A 25,040-nucleotide genomic window follows, 5' to 3' on the forward strand; every position below is an offset into this window, starting at 1 on the left:
AGACAGCATGGCAGACAGAGACAGACACACACACCCTGTGTGTGTGTGTGTGTGTGAGAGAGAGAGATGCGCATTGCCCCTTTAAGTACTCTGATGCCACTCTAAGTACATTGCCTTTTTAAGTATGTCAGCAAGTTGAGACAGCAGTTGCTACCAGCAAGCTCCCTCTGTCCTGAGCCCTGTCGTGTCCCCACCTGCTCTTGGAGATGGGGTAAGCGGGGGGCAGGAGCAGAGGGAGGGGGACACCCTGACATTAGCACCCTTCTTCCGCCCCCCACTCCCCCACAGCAAGCAAGAGGCTCCCAGGAGCAGCTCCAAGGCAGAGGAGCAGGAGCAGTACATGGCAGTGGGGGGAGGGACAGCTGAACTGCCAGCAATTGGTAGCCTGCTGGGCGACTGCCGCACAGGGGACTTAGGGGAATGGGGAGCTGATGGGGGGGCTGCCGGTCCACCCTGGTTCCAAGCCCCCACCAGCTAGCTCCAAAGGGCTGCTCTTCCTGCAAGCAGTGGACAAAGCAGGCGGCTGCCAAACAACGTTATAAGGGAGCATTACACAACTATAAACGAGCATGTTCCCTCATTGATCAGCAATGTAATAATGAACCAACATTAACCGGGACAACTTTAAGTGAGGAGTTACTGTACTGAGCTATGCTTCCTCTTTAAGGAAGTACCCACTCAATTTTTTGCTGATAAGTCGGGGAGAAAACTGGCTTGTTTTAAAGAGATGTGAGTTGCGTAAATGGATCACAGTATTATCAGATCTAGGTCCCTGATTCAGCAAAGTACTTAAGCATGTGTGTAATTTTGGCATTAACTGACTGCTTGAGTGGCCACTGAAATGCTTAAAGTAATGCACGCTGTTAAATACCTTTTTGAAGTGGGGCCTAAATATAAAACTGATTTATAGAGCTTGTCAAAAAAAAATATGCACTAAAAGTTTTTTCATTAAAACATGGCCTCTTTAAGAAAACAAAACTTTTTGCAAAAACTTGCTGACAGTGAAATTTTCCATTTTTGGCAATGTTTTCCATGACATTTTTAGCAACATTTTAATTAAAAAAATTAAGATTTTATTAAAACTATATGGAAGAATTTTGGCTGCTGAATACACACTTCTTGATAAATGAAAAAAGTTGATAATTTTAATTAAAATTTTAATTAGAAGTCACAGAAAATGTTGCCAAAAACGTCCATGGTGAATCCTGGAAAATGGGAAAACCTTCATAATTTTGAAATTTTTAGCAGAATCAGTTTCCTGGGTTTTTTTTCAATTAAGATCATTTCTCACTCATTTCCTCAGTATAGCTTTCTTGCAATATTTTTCCGCACAGTTAAAAGACAATACTACAGTCAAAACAGTTTACTCCTCCTATCTACAGAGGAAAGGAACAGAGAGATTGATGCTTCAGTTTTAAACACATTTAAGGGGCTGATATACCATCGAGATGAATGTGAAATGAGAACCTGGATAGACTGAATTATCATTTTTATGGATTAGTGCAGTGAGAATTAGCAATTTTCCATTGTAGCTCCTCAGATTTGTGGAAAAATGCATAGCAGTGGAGGTAGTGTTTTGAGTGAAATTCAGTTGAACACATCATTATGAAAAAGTGAAGCCCATAAAAATACATATACCATTAAAATAATACTCGTTAAAGAAATACAGCTTGTACTACGGTTTTTAAAAACGAGATTGTCTTGCAGACATCTATTAAGGTCTGACTCCTCTATCCTTAATAGTGAGATAACTATCAGGTCCATTTAATGAATACTGTGCATATGTTAAATAACTATGCTATCGTTAATTCTGTTAGAAAATTTTATTAAAATACTTTTTGTAATAAAAAGTGGAAATTATTTAGCAGGGGTTCCAATCTCAATTTAATTTTAGATTCAAGAGATTGACACTTTGCTCCTCCTCACAATTTAATTTTCAGGTAATATCATATGCATTTATGGCTCTGCTATGAGAATTTAATCAAATATTGACTGTTCATAATTTCTAAGCCTGAAATTAAAAAGCCTATTGAATCACTAAAGGTAAGGTTTATCATGCTGTAAAGTTAACTCCCAGCTTCTCTTGTCAGGTGCTGCTTGTAATTCAAATCTATTGACAAAATTCCCCTCTCAGATCTGCACAGTGGATCTCAGATCAGATATTCTGCTTTTCCTTCATGTGCAGGACCCCCACTGATACCAGTTGGTGTTGCATATGTGTAGGGAGGGCAGATTATCGGAGTTAAAATTTGCATGACAAATCTTATCAGTTGGTTATATGCCCATCATCACCACAGTAGCTGAAGAGGCAATTTAATCCTAACTATCATCCAGTTTGCCAGTGCTGAGATGCCACTTACCCATTTTTTATCTATGGCAAGAATTGAACCTTGAGCAGACTATGTGGTTTGGCAGAATGAGTATGGATTTGGCAGTCAGGAGCTCCCCAGTTCCAACCCTAGCTCCGCCATTGCATCACTGTGTGGTCTTGGGCATATCACTTCACCTTTCTGATAAAGACTTTAAAAGGAACAAAAAGGATAAAGGCACCCCACTCTGCCCTTTGTGCCCCTCATTTGCAGTTTCTTCATGTGTAAAATGAAGATAATAATGCTTACTAGATCTGAAAATCGGAATTCTCATCACAACTGGAAATTCTGGTATTTCAGCTTTGTTTTCATCCCAAATAGGGACAAAAAGTCAAAATGTGAACATTTTTCACTGAATGAAAACTTTAATTTTCACTTAGGAAATATCTAAATGTTTCGTTTTGATGCTTTTGATCAAAACAAAATGAATCTAAACATTTCATTTGGAGTCAGTTTGACACTTAACTGCACCTGCCTATAGTGCCATGGCACTTCATGGACATTGCAGTTAAGGTGCCTCTTGTCCCCAAGGGCTGAGCTCTCTGATCAGACTGCTACTCTCTTGATTCACCTGCAGTCATGTGCCTCCATGCTGCGGCATGTCTTTCAGTTTGGGGAGATTGCCATGCATCCTGGGAGATGTAGTCCTGCCAAAGAGCCTGTCCCATAGGGGAAAATAAGGCTATGAGGCACTGTGGGCAGATGTAGTTTAATATCAAAATGAGGGAAAACTAAATAGTTTGGCCCACTTCCACAAACCAAAATATTTTAGTTCATGTCAAAACAATACAAACCAAAATATTACAAGAAAATAGAAACATTTTAGAAAAATTGAAATTTTCCTAGGGAAAATTTCAATTTTGCTGAAACTGCATTTTCCACTGAAAAAATCATGTTGATGTAAAATTCCTGACCAGCTGCACTTCTTGTCCACCTACCTATCAGTGTGTTGGGAAGAGTCATTAGTGTATGTTTAGTGATTTGAATGTACACATTGTATAAAAATGCTATGTATTATTATGGGCCAAATTCTGCTTTATAACATGGCTCCAACTGAAGTCAGTGGGAGATGCTTGTTCATTATCTGCTGGAAGATGTTGGGTCCAGTTGTAAGGCAACCCTGTGTCTGACTAATTTAGATGTGTGAGATTCTTTCTACAGTGTTTGGGAGGGGCAGACTTTGAATGGCAATAGGAAAACATGCCTAATATGCCTTCAGTAACAGCTAATTATTAGAATATACATAGTGGTGTAAAGTTTAGTGAGTGTATCACTGGCCTGTTTAATTTATAACACGTCCAACCAATAATAATAATGAGCTAAACATTTCTCTGGAAATTTTCTAGCATAAAAATAGCAGGATCGGGGTGGAGTTTTGATCATACTGTAAATTCTTATGTTTATATCATTGGATTTTGGTAAACCTATGCTTGTTACCAAGACTCATATAATCATGCATGTAGCATATGTCTGTTCACATGTAACTGAAGAAGATCTTCAGTTTAAGTTCACATTGTTATATATTTATTCAAAAAGTAAAATTTTATAAAATCCCTAAATGGAGTTTATTCTGGCAAAGCTGGCAATTTTTTACAGTTGTTATCATAGGATGCAAAACTGAACTTTCTTAATTTTTCCCTAGAAAATTGCCTTTATGGTAGCATTAGGCCTGGTTACAACAGAACACTTGGAAGGTAAGTATTCATATATTGTTTTACAGTTACACTTTAGTCTGTAATCTCATCTGTTCTCCATACTATGCTGCAGACAGTAAGAATCAATGAGGAATCTGTCTACAGAAAGCTGAAGGATCTGGTAAAATCTTAACAATGCTCAACTGTCCCATCCTAAAAATAATGGATCAGAGCCTCTGGCTCTTGCTTAGCTCTCTTTGCATGCCTCACAGGGAGCAGAAATTGACTCCTCAGCTGGGACGCCTGGCATAATGGGTCAGGAGGGGGTCTGGCAAGAATGCTCTGCTCTCAAGCAGTCCCCAGCTGGTAGATGGCCCCTTGAGAACTGTTACGAGTGTCATAGGTTAGAAAACCTAAACTTCACCAAAGCTGTGACCAACGCAGATCTGGGTAGGGAATCAGAGAGCCAATTTGCCAACCCTTTCTGTAGGCAGATTTCCTCCCCTCTCCCAATCCACTTGCTGCACCAGCTAGAAAGCTGGCACAATGGATAATCTGGGCCAATGTCCATCTTTCAGTGTGTGTTTGATCCCTATGTGTTCTGTCACCTCTGTAGTCCCATGATCAATCTTCAAAAATAAACTGCAAGAATTAACAGATTTGTGCCTCTTTTTCTGTTTTGAAAGTGTAGATGGGGAAAAGTGGCCTGATTTGCACATTTGCTGCAGGTGTGAAATAGATTTTTTGGCAGCACGGGGAAGACATCCAAACATTAACTACAAATTTCAGGCAGTACATTTTTTTCTATAAAAACTTAGGTCCAAATCCACAGCAGGTATAAATTGGTATAGTTCCATCATAGTCACTGGAGCTTATGCCAGTTGAGAATCTGGCCTTTGATTTTGCATGATTGAATCGTAAATTACTAACTAATTTACTAAACTCCTATCTTATGGCTCCCATTCAGGAAGATACTTAAGCATATGTCTAACTTTCAGCATGCGAGTAGTCTTAGGGCTTGCCTACACATTGGCGTTATGTGCTCTATGGGAGGTGTAATTTCTAAAGCACACTAATGTGTTATGCATTAATTGGCCCATGTAGCCCTGTTGGTGCGCACTAGAGGTTCTCCAGAGGGCTTTAATGTAGTATTGTTTAAAACAGCACTACAGAGCACCCTAGGGAACTTTTAATGCACACCAGCAGGGTTTGCATGGACCAATTAATGCGCATGTTAGTGCACTTTAAAAATCACACCCCGGTAAAGAGCATTACCCCACTGTGTAGACAAGCTCTTAGTAAAATCAATGAGACTACTCATGCTTAAAGTCAGGCACGTACTTCAGTATCTGAGTTAGAGCCCGTGTTACCTTTGGAAAATTTGATTTTTATGTATTTTTTAATAAAACCACTCATCTTCCTAGTTCTCTAGTACATTAATTTTTTTTATTGAGTGTATCGGGAGACCGTAGCATTTTAATAAAAATATCATGCCAAAATATGCAGTATGTTTTCTTTAATTTTGTTCCTCGATTTTCCAGAGTGGTTTTTCTCTTTATATTTGCATTTTAGAAAATCATCCTAGTGTCCTGAAGACTGAAAATTTGAAAGCAGTTTAAAGAAAGTTTAAGACGTCACCTTTCCTAATCCTTAATGGAAATAGATTGAAATAGAAATTGAGAGAGCATTTTTTTGCGCATCTCTTATAATTCAAAAGTACAGATGATGATTGCAAGTCTTAGAGATTATTCATGTTCTCTTTTATATTTGAGGAAAATGGGGCAGAATCTGAAATTATGATAAAGTGCATGAAGAGCATCATTTTGAATAATTCTGTTGCCCTTGGGTTTCATTAAAACATGCTAATTCGATGCCACTATGTTGAAAATACCAGGTAGCACCCAATTTTCTTCCTTATACTGTAAGTGCAAAGACTTACATTTTTGAATCTACATACTATTCTAATCCTGCAAAATTAGTCCCTTTAGACAAATTCACTTTTTTCAATATTCCTACTGCTTCTAAATAAATGGCTCCGTATAAAGTCATTTACTATAGAAAGGGTATTTCTTCACAATTAGTGGTGATTACAACTGTCAAAGAAAAGTACCTCAACAGATTTCACACTCCTGAGAGTTTATTATTTCAATCCTTTGTCATGTTTACTGTTACCAGTCATTGCTGTTTGTCAGGCAGTATTGGTCATTAAATTCAGCTTATTTTTAGTGTGTCTAATGTGTTTAGCAATTTTACGCTTTTGGAAGTAAAAACATAAAGCATATTCAGACTGGGTCATTAAAACTTATTTGATATCATTACTCTATTATGTAATATCTTTTGCCTTCCTTTGTATTGATTTACTTTGTGGTTGAGGGACCTAGACAACTTATGGGCTGTGATCCACTTCAGCCTAGCAACCCTTCCAGCTAACTTCCAGAAAAGTTTCTTTCCCTTCATTGGGAGCAGCACACTGCCCTGCAGAGAGTCAACCTGAGCCATATGCACTCTCTTTTGAGGGTTTAAGTAGTAAATGGAACACATGAACCTTGTGTTGGATTTTTGTAAGAGGTACATGTCACTCAGGATACATTGTCAATATAGGCTGCATAGACCAATTTACAAGAGATATTCATTGGTGATGGTGGTAGTGGACTGATGCTTCACTGGGGACAAAGCTGATTTCCAGTTAATGTGTTGCTGATGTATGACACCCACCTAAAGTATTTCTTTTTAGCTTTTTCTTTTAAAAAAAATACACATGCATACTTGTGGCATTGGCGGTGAGAACCAAACATTTCACCAGAGTGGGTCACCAGAGTGCATCCTGGATCCAGCATCAATGACAAAAAGTTGTTACAATCTGGTGACTGGGCATGCCCTGTGGGGGACTTGAGCTTAGTTTTCTCAATCCAGTTCCTACTCAGTGAGTGTCCACATCACCAAAACCCTCCAGCACACTTGTTGGCAACCTCAGCTAAAGCCAAAGGCTGGATGGGCATTTGGGGTGAACTAATTTCTTGCTACTAGAGGTAGCCCCTTATGGTCATGATATCATGACGTTGAGAAAAAGTTTGCACAGCTGCTGCCTGTAAATACATAGACTTCAGTCTCTAGCGTTTTTCACCAGCACTAACAAATGAGAAAAGATAGTGTATATAAGCCTCAGTTTTTCCAGAAGTGACTAGTGATTTTCAGAATTCAACTTGACACGTTTCAGGAGCCTGATTTTCAGAAAGTGCTGAGTCCCCAGAAATGGCGCATCCAAGATTACTAGTTGATTTGAAAAATGAAGGCTGTAAAATGCACTGACACAGTAAACATCTTCCTCCATTTTCACAAGCAGTTTACAAAGAATAAAGTGAAATACACCAGGTGAAATCCTGGCCCTATTGTCGTAAATGGGGTCAGGATTTTACCCTATCTACATCTTTGTATATTTACAGAGGTATGCTGCCAATGTTAACTCACAGCCAATGTTAACTCCTAAATCCCTTTTGGTGTAGGAAAACAAGAGTTTTCCTGTGTTTCCCTACTTCTAAATAGAACTGTGACTTGGTGCGTCTGGAGTTCCAATTATGATGATGACCTTAGAAGGCCTTACTTCTGCCTGTGCCAGTAACAGATACTGCATTCTATGCACAAGATCATAATATTGTATACTATGGACAGACAAATTATCAGTCCATAGTTAAGATTGAATTTAGCTTCTCATTATGACCCTGATTTTCATCACCTTCCTAACCTGAGGAAAACAAAACCAATATACAGTAAAATTTCAAAATAGCCCTGTGATTTTTACTGGATACAACTTGCAAGGGATATATGTTTGATATGCTTTTTTTTTTTAATAACAGATATTGGTAGTGTTTTGAAAGCCATCTGAAGGAGCTTTCTAAATATGTTTCTGAAGGGATCATAATAAAATCTTTTAGTGCAGAGCAAGCCTGTTTTGGAGGAAGATGAAATAAAAATGCCTGTGTTTGAATTTTATGAGAAAGGCTTAGTAATATCAGACCTTGAACTGCAGCAACTATCAATACTGAGGCAACCCAATTATACTGTAGAAACTGAAACTGAACACAATGCCCAAGGCGTTGGGGGCAAGAGCATCTTGCTTAACAAGTTAGATCTACATTTTCCCCTGATGAATGAAAAACACACAATGAACGTTTCTTTCCATGGTTACAGAAATCCAGAGCAAGCGTCAGGAAAGAAAGAGAAGAAGCACAGCAAATCCAGCCTATAGCGGACTCTTGGAAACTGAGGTACTTTATCATGCACTTTTCACCACAGTTCTGTTCTATTCCAATAAAAGGCTTAAGTGCTTCTTATTGCAAAAGTACATATGAATGAGGAACCTCATATGATCGGTGGGGGAGGGGGTATGAAACAAACATGTTTTATCTCAGTTTCTAGGCAACAGCTTTTCACATCCGAACATCATTTGGCTCTAACTGGAACCCTTGTTGATGGTCTGAGCAGAGGCCAAAAAAGGCTAAATAAACATGGGACCTAATTACTCTCTTTCCCATAGAGAAGGGTCTTTCCAGGTCAGGACTGAAGAACAGTGGTGGGTCAGTATGTTGAAACTTGCACTGCTGCTACACATGTAATACTTGTCAGTGAAAAAGCAGAGAAGACTTCATTTTCCAAAGAAGACAATCTAGCCCTTTCACGAGCATTTATTAACTAATGTGCCTATGGGTCCTGTTGATAATAAAGGAACTCTGAAGTGAAACCCTGACATCTAATTTCTGCTCTTTTATTCCAGTACTACCGTATTCAATGAGCTTTCGCAGGTGTGACAAAATTTGACCCTCGTCTAGCATTGGATTCAAAGCTTGGGTTATTTAAAAAAAAAAAAAGTACATTTTGACTTTCTCATTTTGTTCTGATAATGGCAAAATATTTTGAAAAGGTTAAAAGCATTTTACCTATCATGTAGATTTACTTTTATATCATTAAAATTAATATTTTACTGTAATAAAAGTTAACAAAATGGATCAACATTATTAAAATGAAACATTTTACCATATTAAAATGAAATATGTTGACAAAGAAGCTATTAGACATTATCTAAACCAAATGTTATGATAGTTTTCCATTAAAATTTTTCAGAATCTTTGTTCCACAGGGAATTTGGAAATGTTATCATTCAGTTGTAATTCAGAATAAAAAAAAATTGAAATCTGCCATAGAATGGAAATTTTGGTTTCTGGCAAGCTCTACATATAAGGAACATATATTAGTTTTTCCTTTGTGCTGTAAACCAAAGGACATGGATTTTGCTTAACAAATTATCAGCAATGCAGACTCTTAGCTAAACCAGCTTTTTGAGATTTCCAGTTATTTTGGCCAATGTGGTAGCGGGGAGGTAGTTGATTGTTGAGAGAAGGGAACTGGTAAGCAGAATGTAAATGGGTTGTTGAGTGACTTATTTGTGAGGAAGGTTGGTCTTGCAGTTTACGGCAGTGGAGTGGGTTTCAGGAGACCTGAATTCTATTCCCAGTCTTGCCCACAGACTTGCTTTGTAACACTGGGCAAATTGCTTAATCTCTTTCTGCCTCAGTTATCCCTATTACACAGATGGGGAATGTTGATGTTTCCTTTTCCCCACCCCCTCTGTCTTATTAATTCAAACTGTGAGTCTCTTGCTATATGTGCATATAGTGCCCAGCTCAATGGGGACCTCAGTATTATTTGTATTTTATTTGTGTTGTCTCATATAAGGTCCATTTGGCTTGAAGTGTACTACTACTGGATTGTTTAAAATGTATTTTGCATGGGTTTTTTGGTCCTAACCTGAGCAGTATTTTTGAGAAATTAAATTAACTTGTATAGGGTTGATGAGGAGGTAAATACATTTATCATATCCTTGTTCTTATTAGACTTTATTCTCAAAAGTATATCCTGAAGTGAAGAATAGCATGTAGAAAGAATCTTAAAATGAGAGAGTCATGTGGCTGACCAGCTCTGTCCTCATTAAGAGCTGTCATTAAGGACTGACCATAGGGAATGTCATTCAAATAAAATGGAAGCAGATGGTATTCCTCCAATCAATTAGCTTCTCAGATTGATTTACTAATCAGTGAGCTGAGGTATTTTGTGGCATTTTTCAGACATTTTGGCGCAGTTTAATTTACAACTGATCTAGTGGATGATCTTTAATTCATGATTGTTTAAATTGAAATTGCATATAAATTACACTTTTTACTTGCCCCCTCCCCCAAACTGCCGGAGCCAAGAAAATGTGCTTCATTGTGCTGTTAACTGCCTTCATTGTGAATATGAAGTTGCTGTTTCAAATTGGACTTCTGTTTCTGCAGCTAAATCTCTGCCCAAAAGCATGTTTGGGGGTTTTATGCTGTGAAGAAATTATTCCATTCTTCCACCCTGGGTAGTATATTTTTTAAAACAGAAGGAAGGCTATGTTTCAGGCTGAATGTTTTCTGAAGGAACAGATGTCAACTGAAAATTCATTAGCCATCCAGTCATTCATGTATTCTGAAGAGCATGACACTAGAAAGCAGTTTACTAACCACTGAATAAATCATTTGTTAGAAAGAAAACTCTGATTTTCCTGAAAGTAGGTTCAACAACGTATATTGGAGGAGGACAGCACTCTTTGTAAGGTCACGGCACAGGAGCTGGGTGGCTCAGGAAAGCAATTACCGTGGATGGAGACCTTTATTCTCTAGACTGCAAACCCAGGTTTCTAGTGACCAATAGCTGTTACCATCTGGTAACTGGTTGGAATGTTATTTGGTTGTCTCAATCAAGTACCTAGAGAACAGGTGTCCATAGGTTTGAAATTCTTTCAGACTGAGATGACCTCTGACACCTAAAGGTAGTGCACATTAATGTTTGGGGGGAAATATTTTCCCCAGGCCTTTGTGTACAGCTTGCAATCAAAATTTACGTGTATCAAATGCAGATAATTGTCACACAAAGTGGTGACTTCTTTCCCCCTCCTGTGGAAAGTTCATCACCAATTCTATCGACACTAATAAAAGTGTTGTCTCACAGCAACAATTTAGTATGTATTTGTTTATTATAAATGTTCTTTGGGTGTCAGGTTTTTTAGTACTGTTTACAGACCCCAGGAACCACTCCTGAAGCCCAATCAATAATGTTGGTAATTTGCATTTACCACTTGTTAATAAAATCTAATAAAGTGGTCTGTAGAAACCTTGCTAGAAGATGAATAATGCAGCTGTATATGGTTTAGCTGACCATCTGAGAAGCCTTAAGCAGAGTATATTCTGAGTCACAGAATTAGCTTTTTGAGTACTGATTATGCATGAAGGAAATTCCTTCGAGACTGATGGTAGAAAAGTATAAGAGAGCCAGAGTTCTTGAGATGACAGTATGGTTTCTTTTCTCTCCCTTTGCAGCGGAAACGCCTTGCATCAAATTATTTGAATAACCCCTTGTTCCTTTCAGCAAGAGGTAAGTATTTTTTAAATGAATACATTGCTATTATGTTGTGGTATTAAATATTTATTAGTTGTATTTGTTATTAATTACTTCTAGAGTACCATAGTGTGCATAGCTATACAAGACCCCTGCCCCTTGGACTGTGCAATGAAAATAGATGGTTACACTGCAAAACAAAAGATAAAGTTAAGGAGTCATAAGGATATATAGCATGATCCCCAAAGCCCTGGGAAATCAGTGGAAAGATCAGGTTTCCAGTGTTGTAGAGAAAAAGTAGATGTTAAGGAGGCAGTATTGCAATTCCAAATGTTCAAAAACCATGGGATTAGACTAAAAAAATAAATTAGGGGGTCTTTTCATTTATCTTCTGGTTTTCAGCTTTTAGGGTTCACATTTTCCAACTGTACTCTGTAACTATGAGAGTAGAAACTTAGTTTTCAAAGGAAACAGTGAAATTCTCATGTACTCAATGACTCCAGGACCTGAGCCTTTAAGGAAAACACCAAATTTTTGTAAGATTTCACGATAAAAACAAATTGGCAACACTGAACTAAATTTGGAGAAGAAAAGTAATGGCTCATGGGAAGAAGGAATAAGTGGCAGGCATAAGGGGCAGCATGAGAAAAGGCACAGAACCGAGAGTGGAAAAAAGGGAAGAAAGAGGGAAAGTTGAGGAGAGAGGATTAAACAGAACATAAAAGGAAATAAAAAATGCATTGTAGGGGGGACAGTGCTGTGTAGAACTGAGGATGAGGGGCTTGAATACATTGCAGAACAGGAGAGGAAGACTGTAAAGAGATGTGAATATTTCTTTTCTCTGATGCAGCTGCTACAACTTAGATTCTACTGTTTATACACGATAGTACTTTAGAGGTAGGAAAGGACAGGGACCTTTATCCTTTTTCTACAATAAAAAAAATATTTTTAAGTATTAAGGTGCAATTAAAAGTGCCATTTTAATACAGATGCAAAATTTTGACCTGCTTTGGTCTTTTCTTCCTATGTTGCTGATATCCCATTTTCCTTACTCTTCTTATACAACTTAATACTGATGCCTGTGTTTCCCTGTAAACACATGCCTAGAGAGAACAACATTAGCTAGGTTACTCTCAGACCCTCAATAAATCTCCTTGTTTCCTCTGTGTGTCCATGTTTTTAGACAGGTGACAAAGCTTCAGTGGTATGACTGTCACAAAGCTGCTTGGGATATGACACTGTTTTACCTTAATTGTTAGTTATTTTAGTAAGCCCTATAACTATTCTTCCTAATATCTAAAATCCCTGTTGCTGTGCTGAACAATTGCTCCATTGTCTGTCTTAATTACATAGCTCACAGCTTTAGTTATTATATATTTGTATTGTGGTATCACCTAGGAGCCCCAGTGATGGACCCCATCGTGCTAGGTATTGTACAAACACAGAAAAACAAGACAGTCCCTGTCCCAAAGAATTTACACTCTAATCTAATTGTCTCCATTGCATAGCTCACCAACTTGCTTATTATACCAACCTCCCTTTAAAAATAATTCTCAGTTTAGATCATTCCAGCAGGTAGAAGAGGAAAAAGTGGACACTTAGAGTAGGTCAACTTTATTGACAAATGTGAACCAAAAAGGATTTATTTATTTTTGAAAAGCATTGTATATTTGTTAAAGAAAACACAGTGTGCAGGAAACAGCTCTTCCTTTACAAAAAACGTAGGAGAGAATGGTGCTTGTGATATTCTCGGTGAAATGTCAATTACTCAGATTTTGTTTATTGGGAAAAATCTCTTAGCTGAAATGAGGTCATGTCCCTGACATGCATCGCCTATATCAAAAACTCTCCAATTATCCACCCCTCTGTTTATCTGAATAGCTTTCATGTGCCCTGTTCATCTGAATAATCGTAGTTTCACTGTGCTCAGTGTGTGTGAGCATGAATACAAGTGGTGCTTTGGACATGTGGATCAAATTCTGTCTGCCATATGTATGTAAACACACACCAGATAATGTGTGATCAGAAAAGGAGCACAAGAAAGAAGTTTCCACATCACTTCCATCTCCTAACCCAAAGAAAGACTACTCCATCAGCTGACTTACAGGAGCGCAGGAGAGAGATTCTAGGACTTCTCAGTGAGACATTGTGCCCAAGTGTTTTGTGACTCAGTAATGGAAATTACAGACTTGCTGTTGTGAAAAAAAATATTAAAGAATTAATTTTTCCAAACAGTTCCTTGAAAAATTCAGTGTATTTTTCAACCACCTCTAACTACTCTTTCCATCAGGCTTGGGCTACAACCATTAAAGAGTCATCTAAGCGATAGCCCAAAACATGACACACTTTTTTGACATGAGCGATTCTGATGTAGAAGGGTTGATGATAATATAATGCCCGATCTTGCAAGGTGTTGAGCACTCTAGCCATGAGTCAGAAAAGCATTTAAACACATGCTTAACTGTAAGTCAATGGGACTACACCTGTACTGAAAAGGTAAGCACCTGCTTAAGTGCTCTGCTGGTTGGGGGCCAGAGTGTTCCGCTTTGGAAGAGTCAAACCTTTAGAGAAAAATTTTTCCTATCTAGTTAAGCATGGACAGTTCCTATCAATCGGAAGTTTAGGACAGACCTCAACGTTTTGGTACTATGAAATTTTTTAACATCTTCAGCATTTAGAGTTTCAGATGCCCAAATCCTGAAACCTAAATAACATACAGCTCTGAATACTAAAACGTTCATTGGTGTTATTTCAAGTGTCACTCTCTCATGTTCACGTTAAAATAACTGGCTATAACCCCCCCTTCTTTCATCATTTGTGTCATGGCTTGACTAAAATTCATTGCACTGATGTGTTGTCCACTAACTTGTTCTCTGCCCTTCTTTCATGTGCTAGCAAATGAGGATCCATGTTGGAAGGTATGTTTAGCAAGATTTGTATATTTCCACTGTCTGTCTCATCATCATGTAATACAGTGCTTGCTGTTAATTAGTGTAGTCTCTGCCAGGGTACAAAATTGCAATGTTTCCTTTCCCTTTTTTTCCTACCATTTCTGGAATCTCTCCAGTTTACCTAAATCTTTGAGCCATTAAAGCAGAATTTCAGAACAAGTTGAACTTGTGTGCTTTCGTGTTCACAGGTTTTAATTTAATACTTTGTAGAATCCATTGATTGAGAAAATGCTGGTTTAACTTTGTGGTATTAATAAACATCTAAGAAAAATATTTACTGTTCTACTTGAGTAGATCTCTCTCTGTTAAGGTTACAATCTAGACATTTTTAATAGTGCTTTCTAATATTGACATTTTTGGAGAGGCATTTTGGACAAGAGTAATTTTGAGTTTAGGATCTGATGCTGGATAAAGCTGACATGAAACTTTGTAAAAATGATATTCTGAAAGATGAAAACATGATTATAGAATAAATTTATTTCAATAAATCACTTTTTTTTCCCCTGGAAAACTAGTAGGAAAATTGAGGTTTTTATGTAATGATTCACAAACCATGAGAGCTCCAAAATCAGTCTCTCTTTTATTAAAATGTAGTTAATTATATGAAGAGTAATTAACAGTGCCACCAGATTAGCATAACAATTTACTACATGACATTGTAACTTTGTTAATGAGATTTAGCAATATATAAAATGAACTACAGATAAAGTACTAATCAGTCTTGTTTGAGAAAGGTTTTCATAGTGGATCTGTCTGGTTTAAATCAGAAAACAATAATTAACGAAATAGAGAAGAGAGGGATGGGGGCCCTCTATAGGAAATTTGTGAGGGGGCATGTGGGAGAAAGTTGTATTCATGCTTGTTTCCCTAGCTGCTCTTCAAGGCAGTGTGCATAAGACTTGGAACTGTGCTTTTTTTTCCCCCAGAAACTTGTGCTTGCTTGCTTTTACTGTGGACTTGAAGGACAAGTGAGCCACATATTGACATTGGCCCACTCATCAAAATAGAACTGCACCTGGTGATATATGTGTGTTGGAAGTGACAGTGACACACTCCCAGAAACAGAGAGGAATAATTTATAACATTACAGGCTGGAAACATTAGTTGATTCATATCTGTGTTTGATTGCTGTCTGTGTGATTGTTTGATTATTTCACATTTTTGCTATTTGTTGCAACTCATTGGATTTTGCTTGTTTGTTGCTGATGAGTACAAAATTGTCTGTCTTCCTTCTACAGCAGCGAGGAAGCTTTTGAAAATGAGATATTGTGTTTGAATGGTCTGTCTGGTGAAGTAATGACTCCAAGTGCTGCTCATGGAAAGTTATGTTAAGAGTTGACTTGACCCAACCTACCCTTTTCTTCTCTTTCAGAATGAAATCCACCATGATGAACACTGTACAGCATGTAAGCGTGGCATTAACTTGCAACCATGTGGCACATGTCCAAGAGCATATCATCTCAATTGCTTGGACCCTCCTCTTAAAACTATCCCCAAAGGGGTTTGGGCCTGCCCAAAGTGCCAACAAAAGGTAAGTGAGTTGAGGCATGTGTATTGCAGTCATTCCAAGAAAAGGAAAAAGGAGAGAGTGAGTTTGTATATCATAATTCTAGAGGCTGTTTCAGCCTACGATACTAGCTAAGGAGACAAGATTATCAAAAGTATACAGTAGAACCTCAAAGGTACAAACACCAGAGTAAAGGACTGACCAGTCAACCAGGCACCATGTGAAACCGGAAGGAACCAATCAGGCAGCAGCAGAGACTAAAAAAAAAAGTCAAATAATCTACTGTGCCTGTTTTGCATCTTAAAAGTAGGCTGGCTGGGCTGCCTGTTCCCACCTCACCCCCACATGCTGGGCAGCCACTTACAGCTAGGAGGTGAAGAAGCTGGGGCTGTCAACCTAAGGCAGCCAGAGCCAACAGAGCAGGAGCAGTGTTGGGGTCTGTGCCACTTTCACCCCTTCCCCCTCTACCCCCCACCGGGAGGTGGACATGCTGTTTTTACCCAACCCCATTCCCCAGCTGGGAGGGGGACACGTTTTCTCTCTCTCTCTCTCTTCCGGGAGGGGGACAAGCTTGCAAACGCAGTCCAACCCAGAAAGGAAGCTGCCAGAGCTTTGTGGCCTGAAGTGTCAGCTACTGGATCTGGAGCCTGAACTGTGCTTTGTTCAGAGTTACAAACATTTCAGAGTTACAGACACAACCTCCATTCCTGAGGTGTCCATAACACTGAAATTCTACTGCATTGAAGTTTCTTCGGTAATTTGCTGCTTTTGGTGCCTAGTAGTTTCACAGTACTGGTCTCATATCTTACCTTACATTTTTCCCCTCCTGATTTCATGGTATTGCATCCCTGAAGATTTACGCTGAAAGATTAAAAATGGCTGTTCATTTCCTTTACATTTTTCTTCTCTACAATAAAAACCACCTGTACGTACAATTGCAAAGCAAGTAATGTAGTTCTTGCAGATGGAGGAGACAGTGTCATGCACAGACAATGCACCAGAGGATCTGAAGGTTGTAAGGAGAGTACGCCATCTTCTTTATAAGATTTATCATATGCAGCTATTGATAATCATTTTATAAATGCAATTCTAACAGTGTTCACACAAGCCAAATGATTAGCACCAGGTTTGTAAGAACTGTAAATCAATGTTGCTAAATTTCAGAATGAGCGGGCTTAATTTTTGTTCCTTAGAATTCTCTGCTCTAGCCCCTAGGAAAAATTACTATTTAGTTTCTTTGGAAATGTCAAAGAGAATTGCTGGTCTATATTTACATTCAGTGGAACCAGCCTATCTTCTCTGTCTCATACCCAATACAATTGGCCATCTTAGATCAGAATGATGATACATCAAGTCCAGTATTCTATCTCCAGTATTCTATCTAATAGGTAGGCAAAATACCTCTAACTGTCCTGGAAATTGTGTAAGCTTGTATGAAGGGGGCTGGAGAATAATTCCTTTTGGTCCTCTGTGGTGATGATCAAGTGTGAGATTGAGTGTGAGAAAACCCCATCCTAGCAATTATGTAGTGACACTGTTTATAGTGAAGTAAAATAAAAGTTACAGAATTTTTCCACTGCATTTCAGTTTACAACTTATAATTCCAATTATACCATTTTTTGTAATAGTAAAGTTCTTTTTGTGGGGTGAGTGGGAAGACGTTAAGAGTGTGTGTGTCTCTCTCTCTCTCTCTCTCTCTCTGTGGATTACTAATTTTTGTTGCTCCGTGGATTTATAGGTATTAAAGAAAGATGAAAATGTGCCATGGACTGGAACTCTGGCTATTGTTCATTCCTATGTTACTCATAAAACAGGTACAGAATGGCATGATTCCTGATAAGAGGCTCTCTAGTCCCCAGTTTCACCTTTAAAATGGGAAAAAGAAAAGGAGTACTTGTGGCACCTTAGAGACTAACGAATTTATTTGATAATTTAATAAAGGCATGACTGTCTGAAATTTTGTACCTAGCATTTGTGAGAAGAAATATCCTTAAATGACTTTGTGTAGCCCTGAGCAGGTAGTTTAATCTCTTTGCCTTAGTTTCCCTATCTATAAAATAGGGATTCTATATCCACCTCAAAGGTGTGTTGTGGAATAATGTCTGTCCTCTGCTTGAACCATTTCAAAAGTGATAGAGAGTTGTCTTATGTGCAACTGGAAACTCAGTTTCTCTGGCTATGCATTTTGAGATGGGACGGGGTAGACCTATGCAGTGCTCCATCTAGAGCACTTAATCCTATTCTCATGAGTCAGTGCACACCATTTCTTCAGTCTGTATCTTAACATTTACATTCTAAACCTTATTGTTCTACAGTCAAAGAAGAAGAGAAGAGAAAATTATTAAAGAAAGGCAGCGAGCTGAAGAGCGAACATAGACAGTTGGAAGAGAAAGAGAGACTTCTCAACAATGCGGTTAAAGTAAGACTCCAGACTGTGCGGCATACTGTCTCCTACAGAATTGGTTATAAAGCGCTTATGCTTGAAAAACTGAGATTTGATGGCTGGGAAATGAGTTATGCTCACAAACTATGCATGTTCAAGTGTGAATAGTTTCTTTACAAAGAAACATATATGGGGTCTCTTTGTGGGGGTGTGGAGGTGAGCAAGATACACTGGCAGGTTGCGGAGCAGAAGGAGGCAGTGGCAGATCTGTTATTGGAGCGCTTCTCCACTCAAATCAGAATACAAAATTAAACGTATCCTTTGTCCCATTCTATACACAAGTCAGAGCTGTATAACTACAGTATAGCACTTCCCATCTTTCACAAGAAAGATCTGTGCATGACCAGCTGCTTCAGTGCCAAGAGCCTGCATATCTGTCCAAAAGAATGAGGTAAGGCAGATATGACCATCGTCACCACTCTCAGAAGGTCTAGTATCATAGCAGTGTTCTCGGCATCTCCTACAGGAACTAGAACCAAGTGTTGCTAGAGGGGGTCACCCAAGCATACCCTGATTCCAGGTATGCGTATACACTACTTCTACCAGTCCCTGCCACTCTAGAGAGTGTTAGCCTGAATTCAGAACCCAAATTCCTAGCTGCTGTGGAGATCAGGACTTACTTGAGGCATGTCTATCTGACCACAACCCCGCCCCCAAACTATAGCACTACTAATAATAAGAATCTGCTTGTTTGTTTGTAATATGGTGTAAATACATATTTTAATCTTCTCTATCCCGAAAAATTAAAGTGGCAGTTGCAACAGTAACTGGTCAGTACTTGTTCTACCATTGCAGTTATCCAGGAGAGGCATGTTAAATATTTTATCACGTTTAAAACAGAGTGGAAGGAAAAGTAATAACTTATTAAAAGACATCACAATGGGAAGTACTCCCTTTAACTGTCCATAACCACCATCAGCACTAATGGAAACTAACACATGCACGGAGAGAGGTCTCTGTAGGGTGGAATGTTCTCTAGTGGTTAGAACAATGGAGTGGATTAGAGATTTCAGAATGAAAGAGAGTTGAAGCTAGCCCAAACTATCGTGTGTGTGTGTATGTATGCATAAAAATAACTGCTATTGAAGTCAATGGGAGTGGTGCAGAAGCAGAATTAGGCCCTTTGAGTGGGAAGCAGTCTCTCTTAAATGGCAATTTTGGCCAATGATAATATTTATCCGATCAAAGATGCTTGGTTCCTGAGATTTAGATTAACTAAAAAAGTAAATTACTAATTGAATCAAGTGGAAAACCCCATACACACCACATGTGACAGTGATATTGTTATAAATTGCAGACCTATGCATTTATTATTCACCTTAGACTACTTCACATGCCCTCTAATCCATCTCCCCCAGGGCTTATTCCAAAATCCCAAACCTCAAGTGTTTCCTGCTTCCCAAGAATGTTCTCCCCTAAAACTATTCTGGACCAAGGCCCATGAGAGACAATATGCAGACCTGGACCAGTAACTGGTTTGGGTCTCATGACCTATTGGAGAGAGAAACAGGAGCTTTCATCCATTAAAAGCCAGAAATACCCTTCCCAGTAGGATAAGACTTCTGTTTCTAGCCATGGTAGAACATTAAATAGTGGCCCTGAAACTAACATTTTATACCTGAAAAATATTTGAGGTTGTCTTTAGAAATTGTTACTGGCATCCTTGTTACTAAATTGCCTGGATTTAGGTAAACGGATTTAAAACAAACACCACTTTATTTAATCTCCCTAAAATGGACTGAGAAATATGTGCCACATACAACATACATCAGAGTGTAGTTTGACCTGAAGGTTTTACTGAAGTCATTTGGGAAGACTTTTATGGTGTTATTGGTGGCTTTGCCACTTTCGAGTAATGTGGCCATTGTAAATCCATGTTAACAAAATCTGTAGACCGTCATCACACGATCATGTATTCTTCCTGTCTTTCAACTGGATGTGGTCAAAAGCGCCCTCAGTATATACTTGATCTTAGATGAATATTGTTGCTAAGATCATTGGTGCACATAATGCATCACTTACCGTTACTTCATTAGTTATACTTGTGTTTCTGCTATCTGCAAAGGAGAATGTAATTTGTTTGAGATGGACATGTTCTCCAGACATGGAAAGCATTTTTGGGGAGATGTTTGATGCCAATTTGAATGTATTCTCAGTCTCTCCTTTCCTCTCCCCATCTCTCTCTCCAACAGAAATGCTTAGAGCTAAAAAACAGCCTGTTGGCCCAGCAGAAAGGGACTCAGTCATCGCTGGAACGTCTCAAAACTCTCATTAGACTGATACAAAATGAGCAGATGATTCAGGTTACCATGACGACAACCACCACCTCCTCCCTGCTAACTGTCCCCTGGATCAAACCCTCATCGGCCTCTGCTGCCAAGCACAAAGCCTTGCAGCAATCACAGGGTAACAACTGACAGAGCTGTCTGGGGAAAATGGAAAAAAAAAAACTTTATACACGCGCAAAGGAGAGATTAAACTGAAACAACGGGAAATGAAGGAAACAAAAAACAATCTTATTTTTTACACATGTAGAACTTAAGCCAATCAGTCTAGTTTGTAGGTCACTCTGGCAGCAACTTCCCACAGAGCAGATTTTGCTGCAGTTTTGTATTTGCCAAGACCTTCAGTGCTTATGAGATTTGTTTTGTTATGTTGGCCTTAATGTATTTATGAATAAGAAGGAAAAGAAATAGTGTGGCTGATAGAAAGTGAAGTATCCTTTTTGGAGGGCAGACAATTTTACAAGTTTGCTTTAAAGGGAAAAATTTTAAATACAAAGAGTTAGTAAACTAGTAGGGAGGTAGCTGGGCTTAAAGCTGTTTGAGGGAGGAAACTGGTAATATAAAAAGAGCCGGAACTACTTAGGACTTGACATGGATTCTTAGCAAAGTGAACAAGGTCTGCCTCACTGATTCAGGTGAACTGAAGATGGGCCGTTTGACAAGAATGACGTCATGGGACGCTCACAGAGCCTTTAAAACAAAAAGATCATTTTTTTCAGTATTATAGCTGAATTGCAGATATTTAAATTAAAAACCTGTATGAAGTTAGCGTTTCTAGTAAAATATTGGAGTATTTTCATGCTGATGCTTCTGTATATGCGTTCTGAAGTATTTAAAGAGGTATGACTGTAAAATTCCTTACTTTTTTGCAGGTCCTTTTTACTTATTTTGCTATTGATGTATTTTTCTCATGGAGTTTTTGTGCAAGATTTAGCATAAACCATATAGTGGATAGCTTTGGCAGGTTGGGTTCAGTTTGGTTTTATTTTTTTTGGTTATGTTTTGAACCTTTTTTTTTTTTTAATAAAAGCAAATAAAGATTGATTTTCTTTTATTGCCAGTACAGATAATATGCCAAAAAATAATTTTACATTTTTGTACTGCGTTTTTATTGTAAAAATAGGTAACATGGAAAAAAGCTGGTGGGGTGTTTGTTTGTTTGTTTGTTTGCAGGAATATCTGCAAAAATGGTACAGGAAAAAAAACTGCCTCAAGGGGTTGTTTGTCATATTGGATAATAGCAAGAATTTTGGGGGAAGGGTGGACTGTGGAAGATTAAGGGTTTGCTGGGGTTTTGCAAACTTAATTCCTTTTTAAATTTTGTTGATTTGTAACACATTTGAAAATGTTTAGTATTAGTCTGAGAAAATCTTAGAGCTCCTGCTTGTTTCACTAGTGAGTCTTCCTGATACTACAAGGGTCAGTCTGGCGCCTTCGTAGGCCACAGGCCTATCCTGTAATCCTGAGGCCTACCTCGGAAGTTAGTGATGGGCAACCCCTTTTCCTCTAACAAGGCAGAGTTTCACACAACCACTGATTCCATTCTCCGATCCTTTAGTTACTTAGCACAACAGGTATGAAACAAAACAAAAGCAAGGAACCACTAGAGCATGACACACAGCTAGTCTCTCACATCAGCATATGACATGGTGCCGAATATAATTTTTTTTTAAATGAGGGACTGGCCTTTTCAGTTGCCCATCACTAGGCAGCACATGGTCCCCTTCAACCATTTTCACAACTCCGGGAGAAACTGTGCAGTACTATACAAATCTATTTTAATACACTTAACACTCAGTTGAACAAGATTTTTATATTCTTTTATTGATGAACAAAGTGAACTAAGTAAAACACAATTGTTATACATTGATTATTGTATGCCAATTATGCATTCTAATGTGGCTTGCAATGTAAGTGTTTTCAGGTTTAATGTTTTTTTTTCTTCTCAGACAAATTTAAAAAAGGAAAATATGGAAGGTTGAACATGTGAAGAATTTCTGAAGACGTGTCTTGGACTGTTAAAAGTAGTTATTTTGAAAAGGGGACTGTCCAGTGGATAGTGTGCATAGAAAAAAAGTGTTTGTCTTAAATATGCCAATGTAGTTTTACTTCTTTATGATGCATTAAACTTGACTGACAATTTAATAGTGGTGTGGATGGTGTGATATTCATTCTTTCAGAAATACAACCTGCCTCAATCCTTCAGTCCCTTCTCAGACCAAACACCCCCAGAGATCAAGGGAAACTCACAAACTTTAATGTAATCTCCTCCATCCCTTTATGAATTATATGTATTGCAGTAATGAACAGATACCCCACTTACAGATTAGGACCCCATTCTGCTAGGTATAGTGCCTAATAAAAACAGACAGTCCCACTCCCTGCAGAGAGTTTACAATCTATGTAATCATTTTTCACTTCCACTACCTACACTCTTGTTTCTGCTTTTCTTCACCATCCTTTGTGGTACTGAGCCTCATTCACACCTTGGTTCACCTTCACTGGTCTGTAACCTCTTCTCTCATTCTTATTTTTGCCCCCTTTTGAGAATATCTACATCATTTCAGAGTCATCCTCCAGTGGTGTCTCCATCAATCTCTTGCTTGGCTTCCCATTTCCCACATGCTTTTATTTTCAAATACCTTCTGTGAAGCCACATCTAAATCATTCTCACTTCCTTCTTATTGTTAGTCCCCACGCTCTGCCTCACTTGACATGTTGTCCTGTGTGTTGTCTTGTCTCTAACTCGTGGCCATATTTTAATGCCCTTACCTTACGTGATTGAGGTGAATGGGGGCAAGGTACTGTACAAGTAGGTAGAGTGACAGACTTGGGCTGTACATTTGCAAATCACAGTGTCCATATAGCAATTAAGAACTGTGGGATGGGGCCTTGTATTGAGATTATCCATTTTCTAAATGACTGAAGAAAAGATTATTGAAGGAGGAGAGAGAAAGGCGACACTGTGCTATAGCCCCACAAAGACATATTATTACAATCGTGCTGGCCTGCTAACAGAGTGGGACATATTACTGGCACTTCTAGGTGTGGCAGATTGGACAGACGTGATTTTTAACTGGCTCTTCAGCCTCGTACTGTGTCAGTGTTTAATTTCAGGCTGTTGTGACCATGGGAATGTAGAACTATTGCACTGTTTCCAGGTATTTTTTCCTATTATTTTCTTCCAATCCTATGAGAAACCTTTGCCCCCAAACAGAACCAGAAGTCTTTTTTAATGACGATCAAAATTCTCCCATAATCTTACCCTATAAAGTCAGCACTGTACTAGTTTATAGGAGCCAGTTACAGTGCTCTGCATGGTGCCTTAATTAATATGGATGCAAGAATGTGCTAGCTTTTAATCTTTAGTAATAATTCAAATGATGGTGTTGGCAGAGAGCTCTGTAGCAGGTACAGTAGCCTCAATCTAGCAGGCCCTGGCACCAAGCGCTGGCCTTTGAAAAGGATTAAAAACTGAATGTTGGGGTCCTCCTACCCCACTGAAAGTTTTTTTAAACAGAGCAGGTTCACAACATTACAATATTTTATTGTAATGTGTGCAGGACCTCTTCAGAGCCTGTCAGTTACGTTACAGAGGGATCTGATCAGCAAATAGCTATGTCAGAGAATGGTATTGTGTCCAGTCTGACAAGAGAACAGCCATACTGGGTCAGACCAAAGGTCCATGTAGCCAGGTATCCTGTCTTCCAACAGTGGCCAATGCTAGGTGCCCCAGAGGGAGTGAGCAGAACAGGTAATCATCAAATGATCCATCCCATCGCCCATTCCCAGCTTGTGGCAAGCAGAGGCTAGGGACACCATCCCTCCCCATCCTAGCTAATAGCCATTGATGGACCTATCCTCCATGAATTTATCTAGTTCTTTTTTTAACCCAGTTATGGTCTTCACCTTCACAACAACATCCTCTGGCAAGGAATTTCACAGGTTGTGCGTTGGGTGCATGTGACCATTGTACCTCTCTAAACATCATTTTGGCTTCTTTGTCTGAAGGGGATACAAAGTAACTTCTGTCCATTCAAAATTAATTGAAAGCAAATGTGGAAATCATGTACCAACATGGTACATACAGCAACAGCTACTGTTCTAACTGCACTCGGGTTGAGAAGTTACTTGGACATTTGTTTCCTTCCGTATGTGTCCATTTCTGTAGTAGTATGGCAGTGGAGCCATGCAGTGTATCCTGTCCCAAAGCAGCCACTATAGTTACGTTTTTGTAACCAGATAGCACAGTGTACAAAAATACTATGGGCACAATATTACATCCAGAACCTCAGCTAAGAGAGTGTCACCTTGTAGTGGCTAATCTACATGAGACTGCTACTCTATTTAATTTACTATGTCAAGTATTAGGGACACATGGTTTTTAACTCATAGGTTCCCAGGTTCAAACCCTGCTGTTGGTCCAAGCAGGGTCAGT

The 25,040-nt window shown here is 38.7% G+C and overlaps 1 protein-coding gene across 6 annotated transcripts in view; it reads left to right on the plus strand.

The window, feature by feature from the left end:
- Window positions 1–22,684, plus strand: part of PHF21B (PHD finger protein 21B) — a 207,994-nt gene extending 185,310 nt beyond the window's left edge. For 2 of the 6 annotated variants that reach the window (XM_074936518.1, XM_074936509.1), the window contains 8 exons: window positions 4,012–4,063; window positions 8,192–8,268; window positions 11,398–11,452; window positions 14,312–14,334; window positions 15,740–15,898; window positions 17,613–17,688; window positions 18,190–18,293; window positions 20,510–22,684. In XM_074936518.1, the coding sequence (XP_074792619.1) occupies window positions 4,012–4,063; window positions 8,192–8,268; window positions 11,398–11,452; window positions 14,312–14,334; window positions 15,740–15,898; window positions 17,613–17,688; window positions 18,190–18,293; window positions 20,510–20,734 (771 nt within the window). In that variant the 3' untranslated portion in view covers window positions 20,735–22,684. The remainder of the gene's footprint in view (window positions 1–4,011; window positions 4,064–8,191; window positions 8,269–11,397; window positions 11,453–14,311; window positions 14,335–15,739; window positions 15,899–17,612; window positions 17,689–18,189; window positions 18,294–20,509) is intronic. The other 4 variants (XM_074936531.1, XM_074936536.1, XM_074936524.1 and 1 more) reach the window with 4 other exon arrangements.
- Window positions 22,685–25,040: the final 2,356 nt, after the last annotated feature.

Source organism: Natator depressus, chromosome 1 (assembly GCF_965152275.1).
Source record: "Natator depressus isolate rNatDep1 chromosome 1, rNatDep2.hap1, whole genome shotgun sequence".
NCBI lineage: Eukaryota > Metazoa > Chordata > Testudines > Cheloniidae > Natator > Natator depressus.